Source organism: Saccopteryx leptura, chromosome 2 (genome assembly GCF_036850995.1).
Source record: "Saccopteryx leptura isolate mSacLep1 chromosome 2, mSacLep1_pri_phased_curated, whole genome shotgun sequence".
NCBI classification, from domain to species: domain Eukaryota; kingdom Metazoa; phylum Chordata; class Mammalia; order Chiroptera; family Emballonuridae; genus Saccopteryx; species Saccopteryx leptura.
In genome coordinates, this window is record NC_089504.1 from 276037122 (window position 1) to 276057589 (window position 20468).

The window sequence follows — 20468 nt, forward strand, 5'->3', positions numbered from 1 at the left end:
AGCGTCATCCTGATATGCTAAGAGTGCAGGTTTGATCCCGGCTGGAGAACATAAAAATCAGTAGTGAATGTGTAAATAAGTAAAACAACAAATTGAAAGTTTTCTCTCTTGCTCTTTTCCTATTTATCTCTCATTAAAATAAATAAAAATAAAAAACCCATAAATATGTACATCAATATCATATTGTGAGTTAGTAAAGACCAATAGTTAATTATTAACAAAATTGGGATTGGTTTTCTAATAAATAAGAAATAATAGGTGAATAAAAAGCACAGGGGCATAGAATTAAGAATTAATTGTTTTTCAGTGCTATTTCTCTGCTGAAGTTTATATGATAGTTTAGCCAAGAATATTTGTTGAGTGAGCATCTACTTTTTGACAAACAATTTTCTCATTTACAAAGTAGGTATGGTACCATTTAATGATAATAACTCTGAACTCTGCAGTCTTATGCTGACTTTACAGATGACTGGCTAGAGTTTCAGAAAAGTTACATCAATCAACCAAGATCATATGAAGCAACAGATACAGAATATGAGTTCAGATCACACATCAATTGCCTTTTTCTCCACTAAAGCACAGTGTATCCTCACTGCTTACATCATTTTATCATATATATTGCTAAATCACAAAAGAGAATCAGTAACTGAATACATATATATTTTTTCTTTTCCAACTGAGAGGAGGGGAGATACAGAGACAGACTCCTGTATGTGCCTAGACTGGGATTCACCTGGCAATCCCTGTCTGGAGCCGATGCTCTGCCCTTCGGGGGCGGCTGGAAATCAAGCTGTTTTTAGCCCCTGAGCTGGAAGGCGGCATGGAGCTATCCTCAGTACCCTAGCCAACAAGCTCAAAGCAATTGAGCCATGGTTGCTGGAGAAAGAGAGAGAGAGAGAGAGAGAGAGAGAGAGAGAGAGAGAGAAGTGGGAGGGAAAGAGGTGAAGAAGCAGATGGTCACTTCTCCTGTGTGCTCCCATCAGGAATCAAACCCAGGAAAACCACATGCTAGACCAATGCTCTACCACTGAACCAAACAGCCAGGGATACTGAATACATTTAAAATAAGTGGTTTCTATGCTTTGGAGTAGGAAGACATGACAGTAGAAAGACAGCAAAAATGTTGATGAAGTTAATAGGTTAGCATCTAATATTTTTATTCCCACTAAATAGCCTAAAATAGATCTCCCAGGACATACATAAGTCTCACATTATTTTAGGTTCTCCATTTTTGTTACTACTCATCTTTACAAAAACTAATTTCCATGAACCAAGGAATTGTGCCTTGACATTGCTGATAAACACTCCCACCTAACCGGGACCTAGAGGTAGAGTCATGTCATTTTGCAATCTAATGACCACTAACCTAAGCAAGAGCTATTGGCTCAAAGCAGACTCACTGTTTTCAGCGCAAGAAGCAATAGGAACAATAATGTAGCCAGCATCAGCTCCATCCCCCTTGCCCAAGCATAGATCCATGCATGGAAAAATTGCATGATCAACACTTCCATGAGCACGTGACAGGGTCTTTGAGGGAAACTTATAAAGAGCTTGCAGTGTGCACTGAGAAGCCAGACCTAGTTAGGCTGAGCCAGCACTCACTCACCCTTCATCACAAGAAGAGTTAACATTTGGTCTAATAAATTGGTCCTGGGGTTTTCTATAGAGATGCTTTCCTACTGGTTCACACTCTGCCACTAAAAAAGAGACTAGGGTGAGAAACCAACTCAGGGCAATCTCAAAACCACTAAATATGTGCAAGCAAAGCCTGGCACCTTTGCATTTGGGGGCAGTGGGTGTCCATACCCCTTCAAGGGTACAGCGAATCGATTCTTCTCCCACCAGCACATAGCCAGGGTCACAGCTATATTTTATAGCTGTTCCAGGCTCAAAGCTAATCCCATGTCTGTCTTCTTTTTGCCCATTGAGGATTTGAGGAGGGGCTGCGCACTCTACAGGGAAGGAAAAAATATTCTTATATAAACAACAGTAACAGGAAAAAAAAAAACTGGCATCAATGCTATAATTTCACTCTGCCGGCATTTGTGTGGTATAGAAGGTATCTTGCAGCCCAGTTTGAAGTAATTTTAGATCAGTGGATATCAATCTTTGTCTCATTTCTGCACCCAGGCTGCTGCAGATTTTTGCTCACTTCCCACTCAGTGCTTTACTTCCTCTCTTGTCTCTTCCTTTCTTAAGGAATCACCTTGTGTGCTTTCAATGGCAGATTACAACACACCCATGGGGTAGAGGCATTACTGACTTCCCTTTAAAGGCATCAGTATTAGGACACACAAGATATTTTTCTCTAAAGAAATGGGCAACTTAGTGGTCCTAAGTTATTTTCCACAAGGATACTCCTTCAGAATGAACTAAGGGTGGGGGTAGTGTTAAAAAAGCCTTCTACATAATTTATAACCACTGTACATATTCAGTAGAATTGGGAGACTAGAAACTGGAAAAGGGACTGCTTAGGTCCATAACCTATTCCTCCAGTTCTCTGAAAAGAGCAAACAGCACTACCTTTTCTTGGTATCAGAACACTCACCCCTCTCACAGACTGGTGGGGATGGCTCCCATGTGCCTTGGGCATTACATCGTATTCCCTTGTTTCCTTTCAAGGTGAAGCCAGACAAGCAAGCAAATACCACAGTGTCATTATACGAATATTGATTTTTCCTCCCAGACAATATTTGGGCTCTTAGGACCTGGGGAGGTAGACACTGAATCCCAGAAACAGAAAGTTCGCAGCGTGGGGCAGGGCCACTCCAGGTCCCGGTCTTCTGACTGTGGGTGGTACAACGGATAGTGCTTTCCCCAATCAGGGTGAAGTTCAAGCCTTCCTCTGGGCCTGGGTCACAAGTGTAAGTGACTGAGCTTCCATATGGAATGTTCACTGAAGTGTTGCCTGTATGTCTTCCTCTGAGAATAGGAGGTGGTGGTGGGCAAAGAATTTCTAGAGAAATTGCAGAGAAATGACAAGGTTGTATCTGGACTGCAAACTAAGAAAGCTTCAGACTTTATCCCACTCTCACCTCGTGGCCTCAAGGACCAGGATGTTTGAATCTCTAATGAATCAACCAAGGCAGCAATAGCAATATAGTTCAAAATTATGATTTATTCCAGAATATAAATAATTCTGCTGATACCTGCATTTCTTCTATTGAATGTATGATTTCCTTTATGTGCATTGCCTGGCTTACAAGTCTACTTATCTTTTCAAGAAAGAAAAGTGTAGGAACCCTGTTTTACTTGAATAAGCAGAGAATAAAGTGGTAAATGAAAGATGCTTCAGTTATAACCCTTAAAGATGTCTAGGAGAGATATCTTCTCTATAGGGTTCTGTATAGTAACAACTGAATCAAAAGCTTTTAGTTCAAATACTTCAGTGTCCTGTTGAGCCTTGGACAAGGAAGTAGTTGCAAACCACAGCTATGTAACCTACCTTTACACACTGGCATGTTGGTCCATAAAGCTCTCTGTCCAGCAATTATACACTTACTGGAAGGTTGGCCTTGTAACCAATACCTGGAGAGAGAACGTGGTTATTCAGAACTATCAGGCAGTTGGTGAAATGAATCAATAATCTTTACTAAAGTCTAAGACAATTTCACTACATTTGTGTGCATTGACTCTTATTAGCATTTTCTCTCACAACCTCACCCAGGCTATCCATAAATCCTCACAGAGAAGCCTTCCCAGGACACATCATGTATGGATAAGCCAAATCGATTAAAAACATAGGCCCTACAGACACTCACCCTTCATTACAGGTAAAGTTCACAGTTACACCAACCCGAAGGCTTGGAGGCACCTTTATCTCCCCGTTGTGAAATGGTCCTGGAAATTCACACCGCATCTCTAAGGAAACAAGCCAAAGATGTGCAAAGCATGGCAAATAACAGAATAGCCTAATTTATGTAAATTGATTGTCAATTTAGGGCACCTTCACATTTTGGAATGGCAGCACTCCAGTCTCCTGAAGACAAACAACGGAGGATCTTCACTCCAACAAGCAAATACCCAGGTTCACAGTCGTAAGTCACGAACAACCCAGGGACAAAGGCACTAACATTCTTTCCTGTGTGATGTCCATTGGGGATCATGGGAAGTGATGGACACTCCAGGAGGAAATCTTTACAAATACACGTTAGAAAGAATGATCATCACATGAAACATCCTTCACAATATAGATTTTCACATAGTACGTGGACCAAATAAATGACACATGACCAGTCATCATCAATTTCCAACTTGATTTTTTTTTTTTTTTTTTTTTTTTTTTTTTGCATTTCTCTGAAGCTGGAAACCGGGAGGCAGTCAGACAGACTCCCACATGTGCCTGACCGGGATCCACTCGGCATGCCCACAAGGGGGCGATGCTCTGCCCCTCTGGAGCATCGCTCTGCTGAATCCAGAGCCATCCTAGCACCTGAGGCAAAGGCCACAGAGCCATCCTCAGCGCCCGGGCCATCTTTGCTCCAATGGAGCCTTGGCTGCGGGAGGGGAAGAGAGAGACAGAGAGGAAGGAGAGGGGGAGGGGTGGAGAAGCAGATGGGTGCTTCTCCTGTGTGCCCTGGCCGAGAATCGAACCTGGGACTCCTACACACCAGGCCGACATTCTACCACTGAGCCAACCGGCCAGGGTCAACTTGATCTTTTAAAGATCAAATGAGTGGAGTTTAATCATATCTATTTTATGCCACAATTAAGGCATTATTTTCCTTTTTCAGTTATATATCATATTATGATTTTTGTAAAAAATTTAAATTACCAAAGCAGTTCATTTTCAAAGATATACTCATCCAACACTTCAGTCTATTCTCTGCTCCAAAAGAGACATATTATTAGAAAGTTATCCTGCTAGATATGAATAATATAGTTTTGTGGGACCCTGTAAATGATACATATATACATAAATATTGGGTGAGTATAGGTGTACTCACATATTATTCTATGCTTTTCTTTCTTTTCTTAATAATTTGTATATGATATCTTTTCATGTTAATACATATAGACCTACCTAAATCTTTATAAAGGTTTAATTATTTTTTATAGTCACCTCATTTTGTGACTATCTTCTGATCTTCCTTGCATCCAGTATTACATATCTCATTATAAATGCATAGATAAAGTAATATTTTCCTAAAATTTTTTTTCAACTCATTAATTGATTTAGAATTGATTAATATTGTTCTCATACAAAAAATAAAGAGTTAATTTTTTGGTAAAATGTCAAATATGCTCATGTTTGTAATTATATGATTGAAATTCAGATTTTTATTTCAGCAACAACATAAACCTTATGAAATGAAAAATACATGAAGAACTTATTGTGATCTTTACTTTTAAAATAATTTGATTAGAAACATTACATCTGAGGAGATGACTTATGGAAAGAGTGGTAACTCAGAAAGTGTTTAAAGAGGCCACATAGAACAGGACATCGCTTTTGTCACACTGTGTTAGCTGCTATTTACAGATGAGATTATAATCCAGGGTATAGTTTTGCTAATAGGCCTCACATTTCTTCTCATTTTAACATTAACTTAGACATGTAGTTTAAAACTATACAATTCACTCAGCACCAACAAACTCTGGCCCCCAATCTTGTAAGACTTATTCAATTATTAGGGATGATCAGTTGCTTTTTCCACTAATACTTTAAAATTTTTGTCTATTGATATATATTTGTTAATGTTTGTAACAAAAAAAAAAATCAAAAGTAGGACACCTTAATTTTCATCCTTTCTCATGCTTTCTCCTTCACCCCCACCATTCAAATGTTGACATAGTTCTTCCTTCAAATTGTACAAAGCATTATCTGCACAGAAATGCAGGGATCCATTCTTTCTTACTCACCGCTCTCACAGATTGGTAGTGGTGTTGGCCCCCATCTTTTATTTGCTTGGCACCAAACAGTCTTGTTTCCTTTCATGGTGAAGTTGGAATTACAGGTAAATGTCACAGAATCACCATGTCTGTATGGTGGCCTAGATCTTCTATCTCTCTGTGCTCCTGGTACTGTGGGCACAGCGCACACAGAATGTTTGTTGAAATATTCACACGTGGGGACAGCTTTATCCCAGACTCCTTTTTCTTGGTCTTTACTTATGCAAAAAAGATTTTTTTCTCCAATAAGGCGGTAGGCAGGAAAACAACTGTACCTCACCAAAGTGTTAAGAGTTATGGGGCCAGAAACATAACTATTCCGACCATTTTTGATAGGAGGAGGAGGTTCACAAGAAATCCCTGAAAATTTTAGAAAAAGAAATATGTGATGGCATTGCTTATGACAACAAAGGGATTCAGATTTAGATTAAATGTCCAAATATAGGTTATGTCACTTTGTCAGGAAAAGACTTAGAAATTTGTATAATGTTTTCTTACTCACAGTCCCCTTGCTCCTAAATTCTTACCTTTGCCTTGATTCTCGGCAAACATATCAATATAGGATGTATAAGCACCAAAAAATGACCAAACATGACAATAAAAGAGAATTCATTAAATATTTCTGAGTCTAACCAATTTTAATAAAACAAAAGGCAAACAGCACATGAAAATAATATGCTAATAACATGCTAATCACCTGAGGAGAAGCACCATGGACTAATGCAATGAGGTCTCAGTATACCTGGTATCAAATCTTCACTGTCCTTCAATAGCCGTGTGATCTTAGGCAAGTTCTCAGCTTCTTTAAGCTTCAGTTTCCTGGACTACTGTATATAAATCAAACTACTTTATAAGGTTGTAATGGGAACCCCAACAGATAAAAGTACCTAGAAGGGCAAGTACAATACCTGGAATGCACAAATTGTTTGACACTTGTTTTGAACATCCAACTGGGACTACAAGTGGTGAAAGTTATTCTGTCCCTCCACTAAAGGTACTGCAGCCTCACTATAGTCATTTGTCATCTTCTCATGATGTACCTTTTGAAAAATCCACAGGAAGTGATTGATCAGGGGTTTGGAATAATGACCTGATATCCTTTATTTACTTGCCTTAATGTTAATTATTTATAGCTGCATTGGTATCTGCACATGTTTCCTGAGTGAGTCTCAGAACAAAGGGAAAAGTGCCAATCTCGAGAACTGCTAGTTGATATCCATTTAGCTCCAAGAGTTGCTCAACAGTAGAGGAACTAGTGTAAGAACATATGACCAAACCATTTCAGCACATCAGTGTTACTCAGTTTCAGAGGGAGTAAATTTCCGGAGGCTTTATCTCAATATAAATAGAATACTCAAAACAATATGTAGTCAAGTAAATAAATAAGTTTTGATCTGCCTTCTAGAACATACAGAAGAGTGGCATATCCTTGTTCAAAGTACACATATGGATAAGATGTTATAAAGGATAAATGCATGAGAACACATCAAAAATCAAGAGGCAAGATTCATACTTATTTTATTTTCTACTTAGGTTCACAGAAAGTAAACTTATTATTCCAGAGTACTCACATTCCTTCTGAAACACACTGACTGGAAGATTTGCCATTTAACCAGTACCTTAAACAATTAAGGGTAGCAAATGATCAGCAGAACAAACCAATTCCTAGTGGCATGCAATTAATTATGTCTCTAATGTATGTGGTAATAATCCACTCTATTTTTAAAGCAATTTAGGCTTAAGGAAAAAGGTCAAGATTGGTTGTGAATCAGTTCAGCAATGTGATGACTTCAGACCAGGTTAAAAAAAAAAAAAAAAAAAAAAAAAACACAGGAAAAAAAACCCCAATGATTACATATATATTTTTAAAAAGTCGCTCTTTTCTTTTTGGCATCTAAATGTCAAGATTCTCTTGACCAGTTAGAAGAAAAAACCCTTAGTTTTGAGTGAAGAAAATATCAAAGATCTTATTTCCTAAGCTCACCCCAAATAGCTCCTCTTACTATAAACCCTCATCATTCATTCATCCTCCATAAGAGGAGCCTTAACTTCTGACCCTAAACTATGCTTTTTGTAGTTGATAAAGGGATAATTCCCAGTTTTGTCTGGCCACACACAATACATACACTTAAAGAAAACCAACAGGATTTGGTAAATGACAGAATTCTTAGTCATAAAAGGAAAAAAATTTGGTAGAGAGGATAAAAGAGAGAAAAAAACAGTACCTTCTTTACAGATCATATTTTTCAATGCTTAGCTATGAATCATGGGTCTCAATTCAGGCCCTATCACCTCACACTCACCCCTCATCACAAACAAAAGAAACCTCTGCCCCAAGCTGGAGATTAGGAGAAGCCACCACGTGGCCCTTGAGAAGTTGGTATGGAATGGCATCACATGATTTCACTAGGAAAAAAGACAAGGCTGGCACATGAAGAGTCAGGAAACAGTTGAGCTTCCTTAGGATGCAATAGAACTTTAAGCACCTTCACATTTGGGGGCCGTATGGCTCCAGTTTCCCAAGGATGTACACTGTATAGTGTTGGCTCCAATGAGAGTGTAGCCAGGCTCACAGCTGTAGGACACTTCCTGTCCAATTGCAAAGAATTCCTTATCCATTTGGTTATAATTACCATGGTGGGCATGTGGAAGTGGTACACATCCTGAGAAAAGAACAGGGCCAGAGGCCTTTTATTTCTGAATTAAGAAATTTCTTCTCTACAAAGGAAGTCAACTTGAGGCTGGCAGGGGTGGGATGAAGGTGGTCATGTCAACTGTCTGAAATGTAAAGTAGTGACTCATCTAGTGAGATGGAATGGACTAACCTGTATTACATTTTTTAGACCATGCTACTACCATTTGCTTTCTTTCTCTTCATCTGTACCAAAAAACATTAAATTCACTTGTCATTTTCCACTTAATTTAACTAACAGGATCTTGGTTAGCCTCTCACTAACATTGTATTTAAGGTAACAACTTTGGTAATACATTTGCACTAGAAATATCTGCCTCATTTTTCCTGTTTCCCAAACCAGGTTGATGAAGATACTGAGCCTTGTAAGAGGGGCTCTAAGAAGTGTCTTGTTTTTTTAAGTTAGATATTTCTCAATGAGATGAAGGGAGAAAGAGAATGTAGGAAGAGACTCAATCTTAATTCTAGCCTAAATGTATTTTTTCAATATGAGAATGTGTAATTCTGCAGTATTTTAAATCAAATATGACATCAGCCAATTTCCCCCATTGACCTGGCCAAATGGATTAAGAATTTATTTTATTCTTATTTAAATAAAATCTAATCATACATATGTTTGGAAAAATATTTAATCATTAGCTATGGTACTATCTGGTTTTCCTTTTTTTTTTTCCTCTTCTCTTCTTATTCCTCTTTTTCTTCTTCTTCCTCTACCTCTCCCTTCCCCTCCTATTCCTTGTTCTTCCTCCTCTTCTTCTTTTTAAGCAACTCTCCATATTTATACTCCATTGCTGGGTGATCTGTATACCATGATTAATCTATATGGGGTATAAAAGTTTGGATTTATCTCCTTAATTCAGGACATCTCCAAAGAGCCATTCCAGTTTCATAACTTCCCATAGAGTTGCCTGAGACCTTCACTGAGATTGCCCTCACTCTCAACTTCTTCTTTCCAGTTCTGATTTCTTTTTCTCTTGCTTTTCATGAATGTTGAGCCTAAGAACACTTCCACAATTTTCTTACTCAATAACTTTGTCTCAGCATTTTTTCTCTGGCGACCTGACATGTGATAGCCCCCAACAAGGTGTGGAGAAGAGGGTGTTTGTCTATTACCAGCGGCAGATGGTCCAATGACTCATATGAATTATTCCAGCAAGAAATAGTCTATTAACTGCAGAACCTGAGGACAATTCTGCCTGGAATGCTTACACTGGCAGGAACTTTTTAATGTTGTTGCAAATACAATTTCCAAATTTATTTTCTCTTCATAAGCTTCTGAAGGTTATGGAAAGACATATAAATAACATCTTAGTTTATGCAGAGACCAGTGGAGACAGAGGGATTTCCTTGAAGACATCTACAGTAGCATTTACATAATATATAATGTTTTAAATTACTCAGTCTAGACTGATTTTCCTTGTTTCTAATTTAGTAGCACTTATTCTGTACTTCATAATTTGCTTCTAATCTCTAGGCTTCTACTCTTTGCTGTTCTATTGTGATGTCTTATCTTCCCAATAAGTTTATGCATTTATTTTTCTGAAGTCAAAACTAATTTTTAAGATTGTTTGGAATTTCTCCCAGGAATTCCCCCCCCAAAAGACAATATATAAAGACTTCAGAGTCCCCACTAACCATGGGGACTCTTTAAAAAAATGTTCCCCCATGCTCCCACCTCCCTCGTCTTTGGCAAACAACAGCTTGTTCTCTGTATCTATGGGTCTATTTCTGTTTGGTTTTATTTGTTCATTTTTGTTTTGTTTTGTTTTGTTCACTTATATGTTCCATATAAAGTGCAATATTATGGTATTTATTTTCTCTCTCTGACTTATTTCACTTAACATAATACCCTTTAGATTTATCTATGTTGTCACAAATGACAAGATTCCATTATTTTTTATTGTTGTGTAGTATTTCATTATGTATAATTATATAATTAATAGCTATAATATACACTACTCCTAAAAATTAGAGGATCAGGGAATGTGCAGATACTTCAGTACTTCCAGCCTTTGGATAGTGCATTTTCACCAATGAAATAAAAGTTGGTTTTGTATTTCATTTGCATAATTGAACAACTTTCTTTGACTTGTTTGCTTTTCTGATGTTCTTTTGTTTTTGTTTTTTAACAGGGACAGAAAGAGAGTCAGAGAGAGGGATAGACAGGGACAGACAGACAGGAACCGAGAGAGATGAGAAGCATCAATCATCAGTTTTTTGTTGCGAGACCTTAGTTGATCATTGATTGCTTTCTCATATGTACCTTGACCACGGGCCTTCAGCAGACCGAGTAACCCCTTGCTCGAGCCAGCGACCTTGGGTCCAAGCTGGTGAGCTTTTGCTCAAACCAGATGAGCCCGTGCTCAAGCTGGCGACCTCGGGGTCTCAAACCTGGGTCCTCTGCATCCTAGTCCAATGCTTTATCCACTGCGCTACTGCCTGGTCAGGCTCTGATGTTCTTGTTTAAAAAAAAAATCAAATACTTCTTTTTTTTTTATTGCTTCATATTCATTTTGAAATATCCCCTAATTTTTGTGAGCAGTATATAATTATATAAGCAATATTCCATTTTATATATCTACTATCTTTTTTTAGCTATACATCTATAGTTTGGCACTTATGTTGCTTCCATACCATATCTTAGCTATTTTAAGTAATGGTGCAATAAATATAGGGGTGCATATTTCTTTTTGAATTAGTGTTTTTCTTTTCCTTTGACTAAATACAAAGAAGTGGTATTGTTTGGTGGTATAGCCACTCTATTTTCAAATTTTTGAGGATTCTTTATACTGTTTTCCATTTTTGCTGCACCAATTTACAATCCCTACAACAGTATATGAGGATTCCCTTTTCTCCACATCTTCACCAGCTCTTGTTCTTTTTTCTTTTCCTTCCTTTCTTCCTTCCTTTCTTCCTTCCTTCCTATTTCCTTCCTTCTTTCCTTCCTTCCTTCCTTCCTTCCTTCCTTCCTTCCTTCCTTCCTTCCTTCCTTCCTTCCTTCCTTCCTCTTTCTTTCTTTCTTTCTTTCTTTCTTTCTTTCTTTCTTTCTTTCTTTCTTTCTTTCTTTCTTTCTTTCTTCAGTAAGAGGAGGGGAGGCAGAGACAGACTCCCACATGTGATCTGACTGGAATACCCTTAAAATCCCACTAAGGGGTGATGCTCTGCCCATCTGGAGCGTTGCTCCATTCCCCAGCAACCAAGCTCTTCTTAGAGCCTGAGGTGCAGGACATGGAGCCATTCTCAGCTTCAGGAGCCAACTCACTACACTCGATCCATGGTTGCAGGAGGGAAAGAGAGAGAGAGAAAGAGAAAGAGAGAAGGGAGGAGTAGAAAATCAGATTGGAAAGTTTCCTGTGTGTTCTGACCAGGAATCAAATATAGAAAATTCACTCACAGGGCCAATGCTCTACCACTGATCCAAATGACCAGGGCTTCTCTCATTTTTTTTACCCTAATTTTACCTGTTTCTTTCTCTTTTTTCTTTTCTTTTTTTGCCCTAATGACCTATAGTTTTTTTTTTCTTTATTTATTTTTAAAATAGAGACAGTTTTATTTTACCTTTTCAATTATACTTCACATTTATTATTATTAGTTTCTGGTGTATGACATAGTGGTTAAACATTTATATAATTTATAAAATGATTCCCCTGTAAAGTTCAGCGCCCACCTGGCAGAAAAGTTATTACAGCATTATTGGCTATATTCTCTATGCTGTACTTCACATCACTGCGAGTATTCTGTATCCTGATTTTACCTTTCAGCCTTAAACTTAATCTGTTCTTCCTCCCTCTTCATTTCTAATTTTGTTACCTTCCATTTTGTTTTCTATTCCTTTTATTCATCTATTTTCCTCTATTCCAGACAGTTTCCTTCAACATCTAATGTTGAGCCTAATCTTTGTTTGTTTTTTTAAATTTTTTAGTTTTCTTTTTACCACCACTGGTTTTCCTCCTTCCCCTCATAAATGTACTTTTTATTGCTCACCAAGAAGAAGACTGGAGTAAAGTGAACCTTGAAGGCTCTGTGAACTGGGAAAGACAGAGCCTCCCCGACCCTCAGCTTTCCCTGCCTTAGCTTTTAAGGCACCACTGAAAGGCCACTCTAAGTATGGCTCTTTTAAAAACCTCCCCCTGGAGGCAGAAAGAATGTTTTCCTGGGCTCTGAGCTCCAGAAAATATTATATTTAATTTTCTGGCACTTAATAGTTACATAAAAGTTGATGCTGATGTAAAATTCTTGGGAATTTGAAACCACAAGTGTGACAAGACACACAAGATCTCTGCATTCTGATGGAGAGAGGACAGAAAAGATAGGTATGGATGAGTGACTACAAGTTAGGGAGGATTTGAACTGGAGTGTGTGTGTGTGTTCCTGATATAGGGTGGTCAGAGAAGATCCCTGAGGGTGTAACATTACAACTGAGTTTGAAGGATAAGAAGGACCCAATGATGCAAGAGGCAGGAGGAGAATGTTCCCAGACTGAGGGACAACAAGTGCAGAAGCCCCAAAATGTCAGAGTTTAGCTTGCCTGATGAGCACAAGTCTTCCCTTCCATCAGTCACTTAGTTATGTGCTGCCAGAGAATCATGCTCCTTACTCCCAGAGCACCTGTCTTGGGTTACATCAGACTGGTATTATGGTTAGGTTACTGTCTCCAGTCCCAATACATTATAGCAAACATTTTTGATTGCCTACTGTGTGCCTACAGTGGGCAAACCATAGTCCCTGTTTGTATTCTAGTGTGTGACTTTATGTGTGTGTATTTGATGTGTATGTATGCGTTAGTGCAAAACAAACAAACAAAAAAGTAAAATAAAGACCATAAAAATAAGAGTGCTTTGTTATTGCTCACCAGTGTATCCCCAGAACCAGCACAGGACCTGGCACTTACCATGCAAATATTTATTGAATGAATTCTGCTAAGGACAGAATGCAGCCTACAAACTGTATATGTAATAGGATCTTACAAATAACTGGGGCATAGAAACACAGGTACATATAAAGACAGAAGGTAATATACTCAAGTGTTAAAAACGGGTACACATCTTTGATTGTGTACATTTCATAAATAAGCATGCCTTTTGTGGCAGATATATTTTAAAGTACATATTCCATTCAGTGAAACATGAAATAAATGTAGCGGATGGCCTTTAGCTTTAGTTTCTGCGTGGTAAGGGAAAATCATATTAACATTTCTTAGGATAGTCATTTCTCATTAAGTTTGGCTGCCAATGTTTTTTTTTTGTTGTTGTTGTTGTTGTTTTTAAGTTTTTTTGCATCTCCCCTCAGACAGGACCCAACATATTGAAGAAAAGAAACAATGCCGAAAAGCCATTTGGCAATAGAATAGAATATCTAATAGAATAGAATCTTCCTATATAGAATAGGAACACAAAGATGAGTCCATGGCGAAACAACAACAACAAAATCAGCCTGATATTGGCCAACAAGCAGCTTATTACCTTCATGTATAACAGCAGTGCGCGCCCTTCCCAAGCTCTCTAACCCCCAGGACCCAGAGCCTTCTCTCACCAAAGCGCTATGCGCACAACATGCGCTCCTCGTCCTCTGTAGGAAGCAAACAGTGAACTTCCTTCCCCACTGCTGCCCTGGACACTTCCACAAAATACAATCCAGGCAACACCCGCCCGGAATCCCTAGCGCAACCCAGTGGGGCACAACACACCACTCACCAGCGCGTCACCTCGCACAGGGAACTCAGCGCAAATCTTCCCCATGGGCGCACCACGGGCACTAGCAACATCCCCGCGCACCAGAGCAGTCAAAAGTAAGCCCTCACCTTGAGCAGAAGGTCTGCACTTCTCATTCTGATTAATTCTGCTCCAAAACACTTGCAATTTTATGCTAAGGACACAACTTAGCCCGGCAAACATCTGCCATGCCCAGCGTCCCGCGGGGCTTAGTGTGTCCACGAAGCAACCAACTTCGCGCCTTCAATACTGGGTTCTCATCTGCTCACAGAAAGACTAGGGCATATCTGGTCACGCCTCCACCCCTACTTCGCACCACGCGGGTGGATCCAGTCCCCTTCCTCCAACCGGATCCACCTAATGAAGTTGGCACGCCCTGGCCTGGGACAGCCCGCTCCCCGACCTCTCCAGTTCTCCTGGAACGCACGCCTTCTCCAAGCTCCTACCGAAGGCTGTGGGTAACCAGAGCACTAGGTCCACCAAAACGATCCCAACGAAGCTCCAAGAATAAAGGAGACTCTCGGAGCTGCGGGGAGCTGTCGCTCGGTTCCCGCCAGACGCCAACATTTTCGAGGATAACAGCGGGAAACCGGAGGGCTGAGGAGCAAGTACCTCACTGAGTCAAGTTCAGACGCGCAAACCCCAGATTCCCAAAGTACAGGTGCAACCCACAGGTGGGCGTGTCCTGGGCTGGGACGGGACACTGCAGGGCCAATCGGTCTCTTGAAAGGCGGGGCTCGGCTCAGGGGTGGTGCATTATGCCTGAATTGGAAAAGGCAGGACCCTGGCTGAGTCTGAGGTTGGCACTTGCAAGGAGTAATGTGAATTACTCTGTCCCCTACTCCCTTAAGAAGAGTCTGGGAAGAAAATATATTAAGCAACCCTGTGTCAATAAGCATATTAAGTCTCAAGTGTTTGGGGCCCTTGCCCTTGCAGATCTAAATGTTTCACTGAAGATGAAGTATACACGCATGGAAAAGATACGGACAGTGTATTAACTGGCACGTTCTTCGGAGTAATGAATGTCATAGTCAGGAAAGAGAGGACTTGGTTAGGTGAAGTATATAAGGAGAACTTTTCTGATGAAACAATGTCTCAATGCTGGAAAATTAATAATTTTCAGAAAGATTTATTTGTAGGGTTGTGAGTAAAACTGTATGATTAGTATTAAAAAAAAAAAAAAAAGGTAACATGATAGATGGTAAAGAGCAAACAAAATTTTCTTCCTGTTAGTTGCCAAAGAATGAAAGCATCAACCAATGTGGGTAAACAGTTTGAAGGGACCAGCACCTTCAAACGTTTAATTTTAACATAACTTTTCCAAAAGTGGAATGTTCTTAAATGCAGATGAATTCTAAACCACCAGTCCCATTTAGAGCTGACCCCAAAGAACTCATCAGAGCTCTGAGTATAGAGTACACTTTTGGAAAAAATGTCAACCCTAAGTATAACAATAGGAGTAAGGAATTGATGATAGGTACCTTTGTGGGGTGGAATTGTATGAAGCAAGCAATGAAAAAAGCATCAATGTGAGAAACTATAATATATTTGTAAGTGGAAAAAGCAGAATTCAATCAGTATATACATTTTGATATTCATTTATTGAAACAAAAGCTGATAAATATACACATGAAAAGAAATAAAAAATATACTACAATTATATTTAATTTTCTTTGTGATGTTCAGTTTTCTATATTGACTATGTTACATTTGGGATCAGGTAAAGAAAAAAAAAATTAGAAATCTGACACATATACTAACATCTATTTTGTTCATACAATGGTGGGAATTGAATCTGTATTGCACAGGGTTAAGGAATGAGAGGATGATGAGGAAATGGAAGCTCTCAGAACAAACCTCAAATGCTTTTTCTACAATTACAAAATTCACATGTATTTAAAGAATTCTGCACCTAAGAGTACTAAAGACTTTCTTGGTTCAACAAACCATGCAATTTCCTCTTCCTCTCAGACAAACATAATATTAGGATTCTTGGCAAACCATGGAAGACACTAAGTGTGGAGATGATGTATAAAATAAATACCTAAATTTCTTGGATTAAAAAATCTTGATACTCTTTGATGACACAGATTAAAGGAGCAAAATTAAAGAGACAGTAAATAGGAGACTCAGTGATGGGAAATGATAATCCCTGCTCACTCTTATAGTTGTGAGTTATATAACAAATGTTTAGTGGCCCTATGTTGGCACTTATTTGTGAAAGCAGAGAATCTATTGTTCTTTACAAAACTCTGTATACCATATTATATGTCAAGTCTATCTCAATAAAGCTGAGAAAAAAAAAACATTTAGTTCTAGCTTTGGAAGTTTTTATTTTTTCTGTGAGAAAATTGTAAAGATAGGGAAAAAATATGGTTAGTGTTTGATTTCCTGGTTATAGATACTAGATTAGATTCAAGGACTGGAGTTTAATTGGAATTTTCTTTCAATCAATGAAAATTTTATACCTGGTGTTTATCAAGGTATTCTTAATATAATTGAAAATTTTCACATTGATTGCTTCAACTTATGTTGATTTGACTCAACTAAGGAGGCTCCATTTGATATGTTTCTAGCCTTGCTCTCTATTTTTGCGGACAAGCTCCATGAGTCAAGAATAGAGTTTCCTTGCTTTTTCTCCAGTGCCCAGACAGTTTTAGGACTGTATGTATAATAAATATGTTCTAAACACTGAAGGAAACACTGGGTGTTGCTGTCAAGTGCACTTAACGTGCCTCTGCCAATACTTTATTGCATGGGTTGACCGAATGCTAAACAGTTCTGAGAGATTTTGATTTTTATAGTTGTAGACATTAAAAACAAAACTGGATTTGTCTTCACAGAAAACCCTTCTGAATCAGGCAAGCAGGCCTTGAGATAATTTTTGTAACTCAGTTCAAAAGAGAGTATTGACAGTGAACTTCCTAAGGTCCTCACAAGAAAAGGACTTGAAAGAATGAAGGTTTTGAGTGAATTAAGTAGGGGAGTAAAAACTAGCAGTTCCTCTAACTCCCCCTAAAGATGTTATCAAACTGCCAAAAAGAAAATGAGAAGAGAATGGTGACTATGCATGAGTACCCAGGTTTTGAGTGGTGTTTTCAGATGGATCACATATTCCATAAGTAGATTTTTCAATGATAAAATCTTTTATTTTATTCTTATTATAATAGTCTTTAACTTACATCTTACATCTAAGTGTAAAAAAAGGCAAAAAAATTAGCTAGATTAGCATTAGAAATAGCGTTGGAGAGTAACTGATTCAGTTGCTGATTTTCTCAAAAATTGAAAGAATTGCTCAAAAAAAATTAGTTTAGACAATACAGTATTTTACACATTGTTAGTATGTATGGTATTTCCCACAGATAACTGATGTTTAAAGAATATCTCATGGATTTCTAAGAATTAAAAGGTCACAGTAATCATATTTTTGTTAATTACATTGATCACCAACATACTTCATCCTGGGGGGAAAAAGAATTTAGAATGTTGTTTTTTAGGAGGGGATTTTTAAATTCTAAGCCAGGTTAATTCTTGAACAGTTCATTTCTAGTCTTTTAAAAATTAATACTTCTGAAACCCAAGAAAAAATAGAGATTTTCTAATGTTCCAACTAAGCCAAGCAGTGAGCATTTTTTTTTATGTATCTGTAGCCTGCTTACCTATTTTTTGTGGGTGTTACCTGGATAAATATATCATTTGCCTATTTGGGGAGAGGAGGAGGAGGGTTGGTCTTTGAATTAATAGCTGTCAATTAAACCGATTAGCCTTTGCTATGATATGTTGCAATTTTTTCTCCCATTTTGTCAGTTGACTTTTTGATTATACTGTTTTTCTCTCTTGCATTATTTTAAATTGAACTTCTTGTTGATGTCCAGTTTATATTTATATTTATCCACATAAATGTGGCAGAATACTCTTTAAAAGCAAGTATTAAAATAAGAATTACACAGAGGTTAGCAGTAGTCATATGCAAATCTATTCTTAAATATCCAGAAAGATTCTCATATTTTCTATAGACCATCAGCACGGTCCATTATATAAAGAATAAATTTTTATTCAATAAAGATGTGGATTTTTTAGGGACTCTGGACTATATATTGAGAATGTGTCAATAGATGTTCATTAATTTGATAAATTCTTAACAGTCATGTTTCTTAGTAGACTTAGTGTATTCTGAATCTATTCAAAAGTAAGCTGGTAACTTTTATATAAAATTATTCTTTTATTGAAATTTTAGTATAATTTAAAAATAGAACACAGTACAGAGTACTTTTGAAATGGAGCTTAGGAAATATCCTAAATATTATTTTTTCAGACATTTCTCTTGAATATTCTTGACCCATCTTTCCTATAATCACTAGATGAGCTTTGAAAAAACAGAAATTGCTTAATTTTCTTTAAGAAAGTGAAATCTGATATAGCATAAATTTTACACCAGTCTGTCTAAAAGGAGTGGATTCTTCTCTATAAACAAAAAAGAAAGCATGTAAGAAAGAAAGACATATGTATGTTTAAAAACATATACTGAGGAAGATTAGCAGGGAGTGAATTTGAATATTAACAGTGGTTATCACTGAGTAGTATAACTATATGTGACTTGTTTTTCATACTCTCCTGCATTTTTCAACTTCTCCTTAATAAGTCCATCCCATATTACAATTAAATCTTGAAAAACATGAATTTGAACTGCATGAGTCCACTTATATATAGATATTTTCAAGAAATATACAGTTGGCTCTCCATATCCTAGGATTTCATATCCAGGATTCAACAAACCACGGATCAGAGACAGCTTTTTCATTTGGGTGGTGCTGCTTGACCTTCCCACTGTTCAAGTTTCATCCATATAAACATTAAAAATAAGACAAATGACAAACTTAGAAACAGTAATTCTAGGTGACACCTCTTTCCTTTAAGAAATTGAGACTATTTATACATCCTAAGCACAGTCTTTCTCCTGACTACATGGTGTGTGCTGTCAGCACAAGGAAAGAGGGCGATGGAGCCATAGAACCCACACTGAGGAGGGAGCTTCCTCAGCACCGGGAGAGCATCAGCGTCTTCAAATGCACGTGTTTGCATCTGTGTGAAGTCACTTCAAAGATTTTTCTGAGTCTTAGATCTTATTCTGTTGAAATGAATTGGCTCCTTTCCAACGATCATTTTAATTTGAGGCATTCTCCAGCTTTATAGTATTTTGTCAAGGAAAGACACTGAAATAACAGAAATTTTTATTTAGATGACAGCATGGTGAACCACTAACTACTCAAAATTTATATGTTGATAATCATGATGCTAATTTTGATGTTACATATAAATTACAAGTTTTAAAAGAAGTGTTTATTGCTATTTTTTATGATTGCTATGTAGGGTACAAGACAGTAATGTATAAATTGAGATTCTTAGTAGATAAGAAAGAGGTTAATGAACATTCCCCATTTTTTCTTTTGTAAAAGAAAAAGTGTTCTCAGAGTTGAGCAGCTAAATACAAAGAGCCTCTTCTCAGAAATCATACAGATTCCTCATAACACACAAACTCTTTCTCTGAGTCTGTTTTCTGAACCATGGTGGTGGCAGGGAAAGTAAACAGGAGCTGATAGTTTGGAGGAGGGCAGCTTCAGGTAGCAGGTCTTCCCCTTACCAAAATCAAGATTGAGAGGAGGTGTTGTATAGTCTAAGGTATCCAAATGCTTTTTGGGCCATGCTGAAGCCTCTCTTCTTTCTTAAGGCCAGGAACACTTTCTTGTCACAAATGGACAGACTCCCAATAAAGCCCATCAGTTCACCTGACATTCCCAGTAATTACTGCCATCTGACCGCTCATCATTGTTCTCTTTCTAGCTCACAGGTGTCACCAGCATCATATGTCAACTGTATTATTGTTGAGCATTCCCATGTGCTCCAACATGTGCCCATGCCTTTGAAGAGTGCCTCTTAAACTACATCACCCCATAACCCGGTACCTGGCCTGAGTTTTCAGCTTGCTGCAGACTCTAACTCCTTCCTTGTCTACAAGATATTGCCACAAATGATTACCCTTCTCCTGTAGAATACCTATAGTCAAAATTCCAATCTTAAAAATTGGTATAAATTTAATAAGTAATTCTTACTTTTTATTAAAAGGTGGCCAACAGTCAATGAACACAATTTAAGATGCAACTTTATGTAAAAAA

At 37.8% G+C, this 20468-nt stretch overlaps 2 protein-coding genes across 2 annotated transcripts in view; both read right to left on the minus strand.

The window, feature by feature from the left end:
* The window catches only part of LOC136390834 (complement receptor type 2-like), a 29010-nt gene extending 14095 nt beyond the window's left edge, over positions 1-14915 (minus strand). Inside the window, exons 1-6 of the mRNA XM_066361859.1 lie at positions 14742-14915; positions 5863-6252; positions 3762-3861; positions 3446-3528; positions 2549-2956; positions 1776-1952 (exon numbers count right to left, since the gene is read on the minus strand). Coding sequence (XP_066217956.1) covers positions 1776-1952; positions 2549-2956; positions 3446-3528; positions 3762-3861; positions 5863-6252; positions 14742-14862 — 1279 coding nt within the window. The 5' untranslated portion in view covers positions 14863-14915. The remainder of the gene's footprint in view (positions 1-1775; positions 1953-2548; positions 2957-3445; positions 3529-3761; positions 3862-5862; positions 6253-14741) is intronic.
* A 3696-nt stretch (positions 14916-18611) lies between these two features.
* The window catches only part of CR1 (complement C3b/C4b receptor 1 (Knops blood group)), a 98831-nt gene continuing 96974 nt past the window's right edge, over positions 18612-20468 (minus strand). The window contains exon 27 of the mRNA XM_066361858.1: positions 18612-19508. Within this exon, the coding sequence (XP_066217955.1) occupies positions 19496-19508 (13 nt within the window). The 3' untranslated portion in view covers positions 18612-19495. The remainder of the gene's footprint in view (positions 19509-20468) is intronic.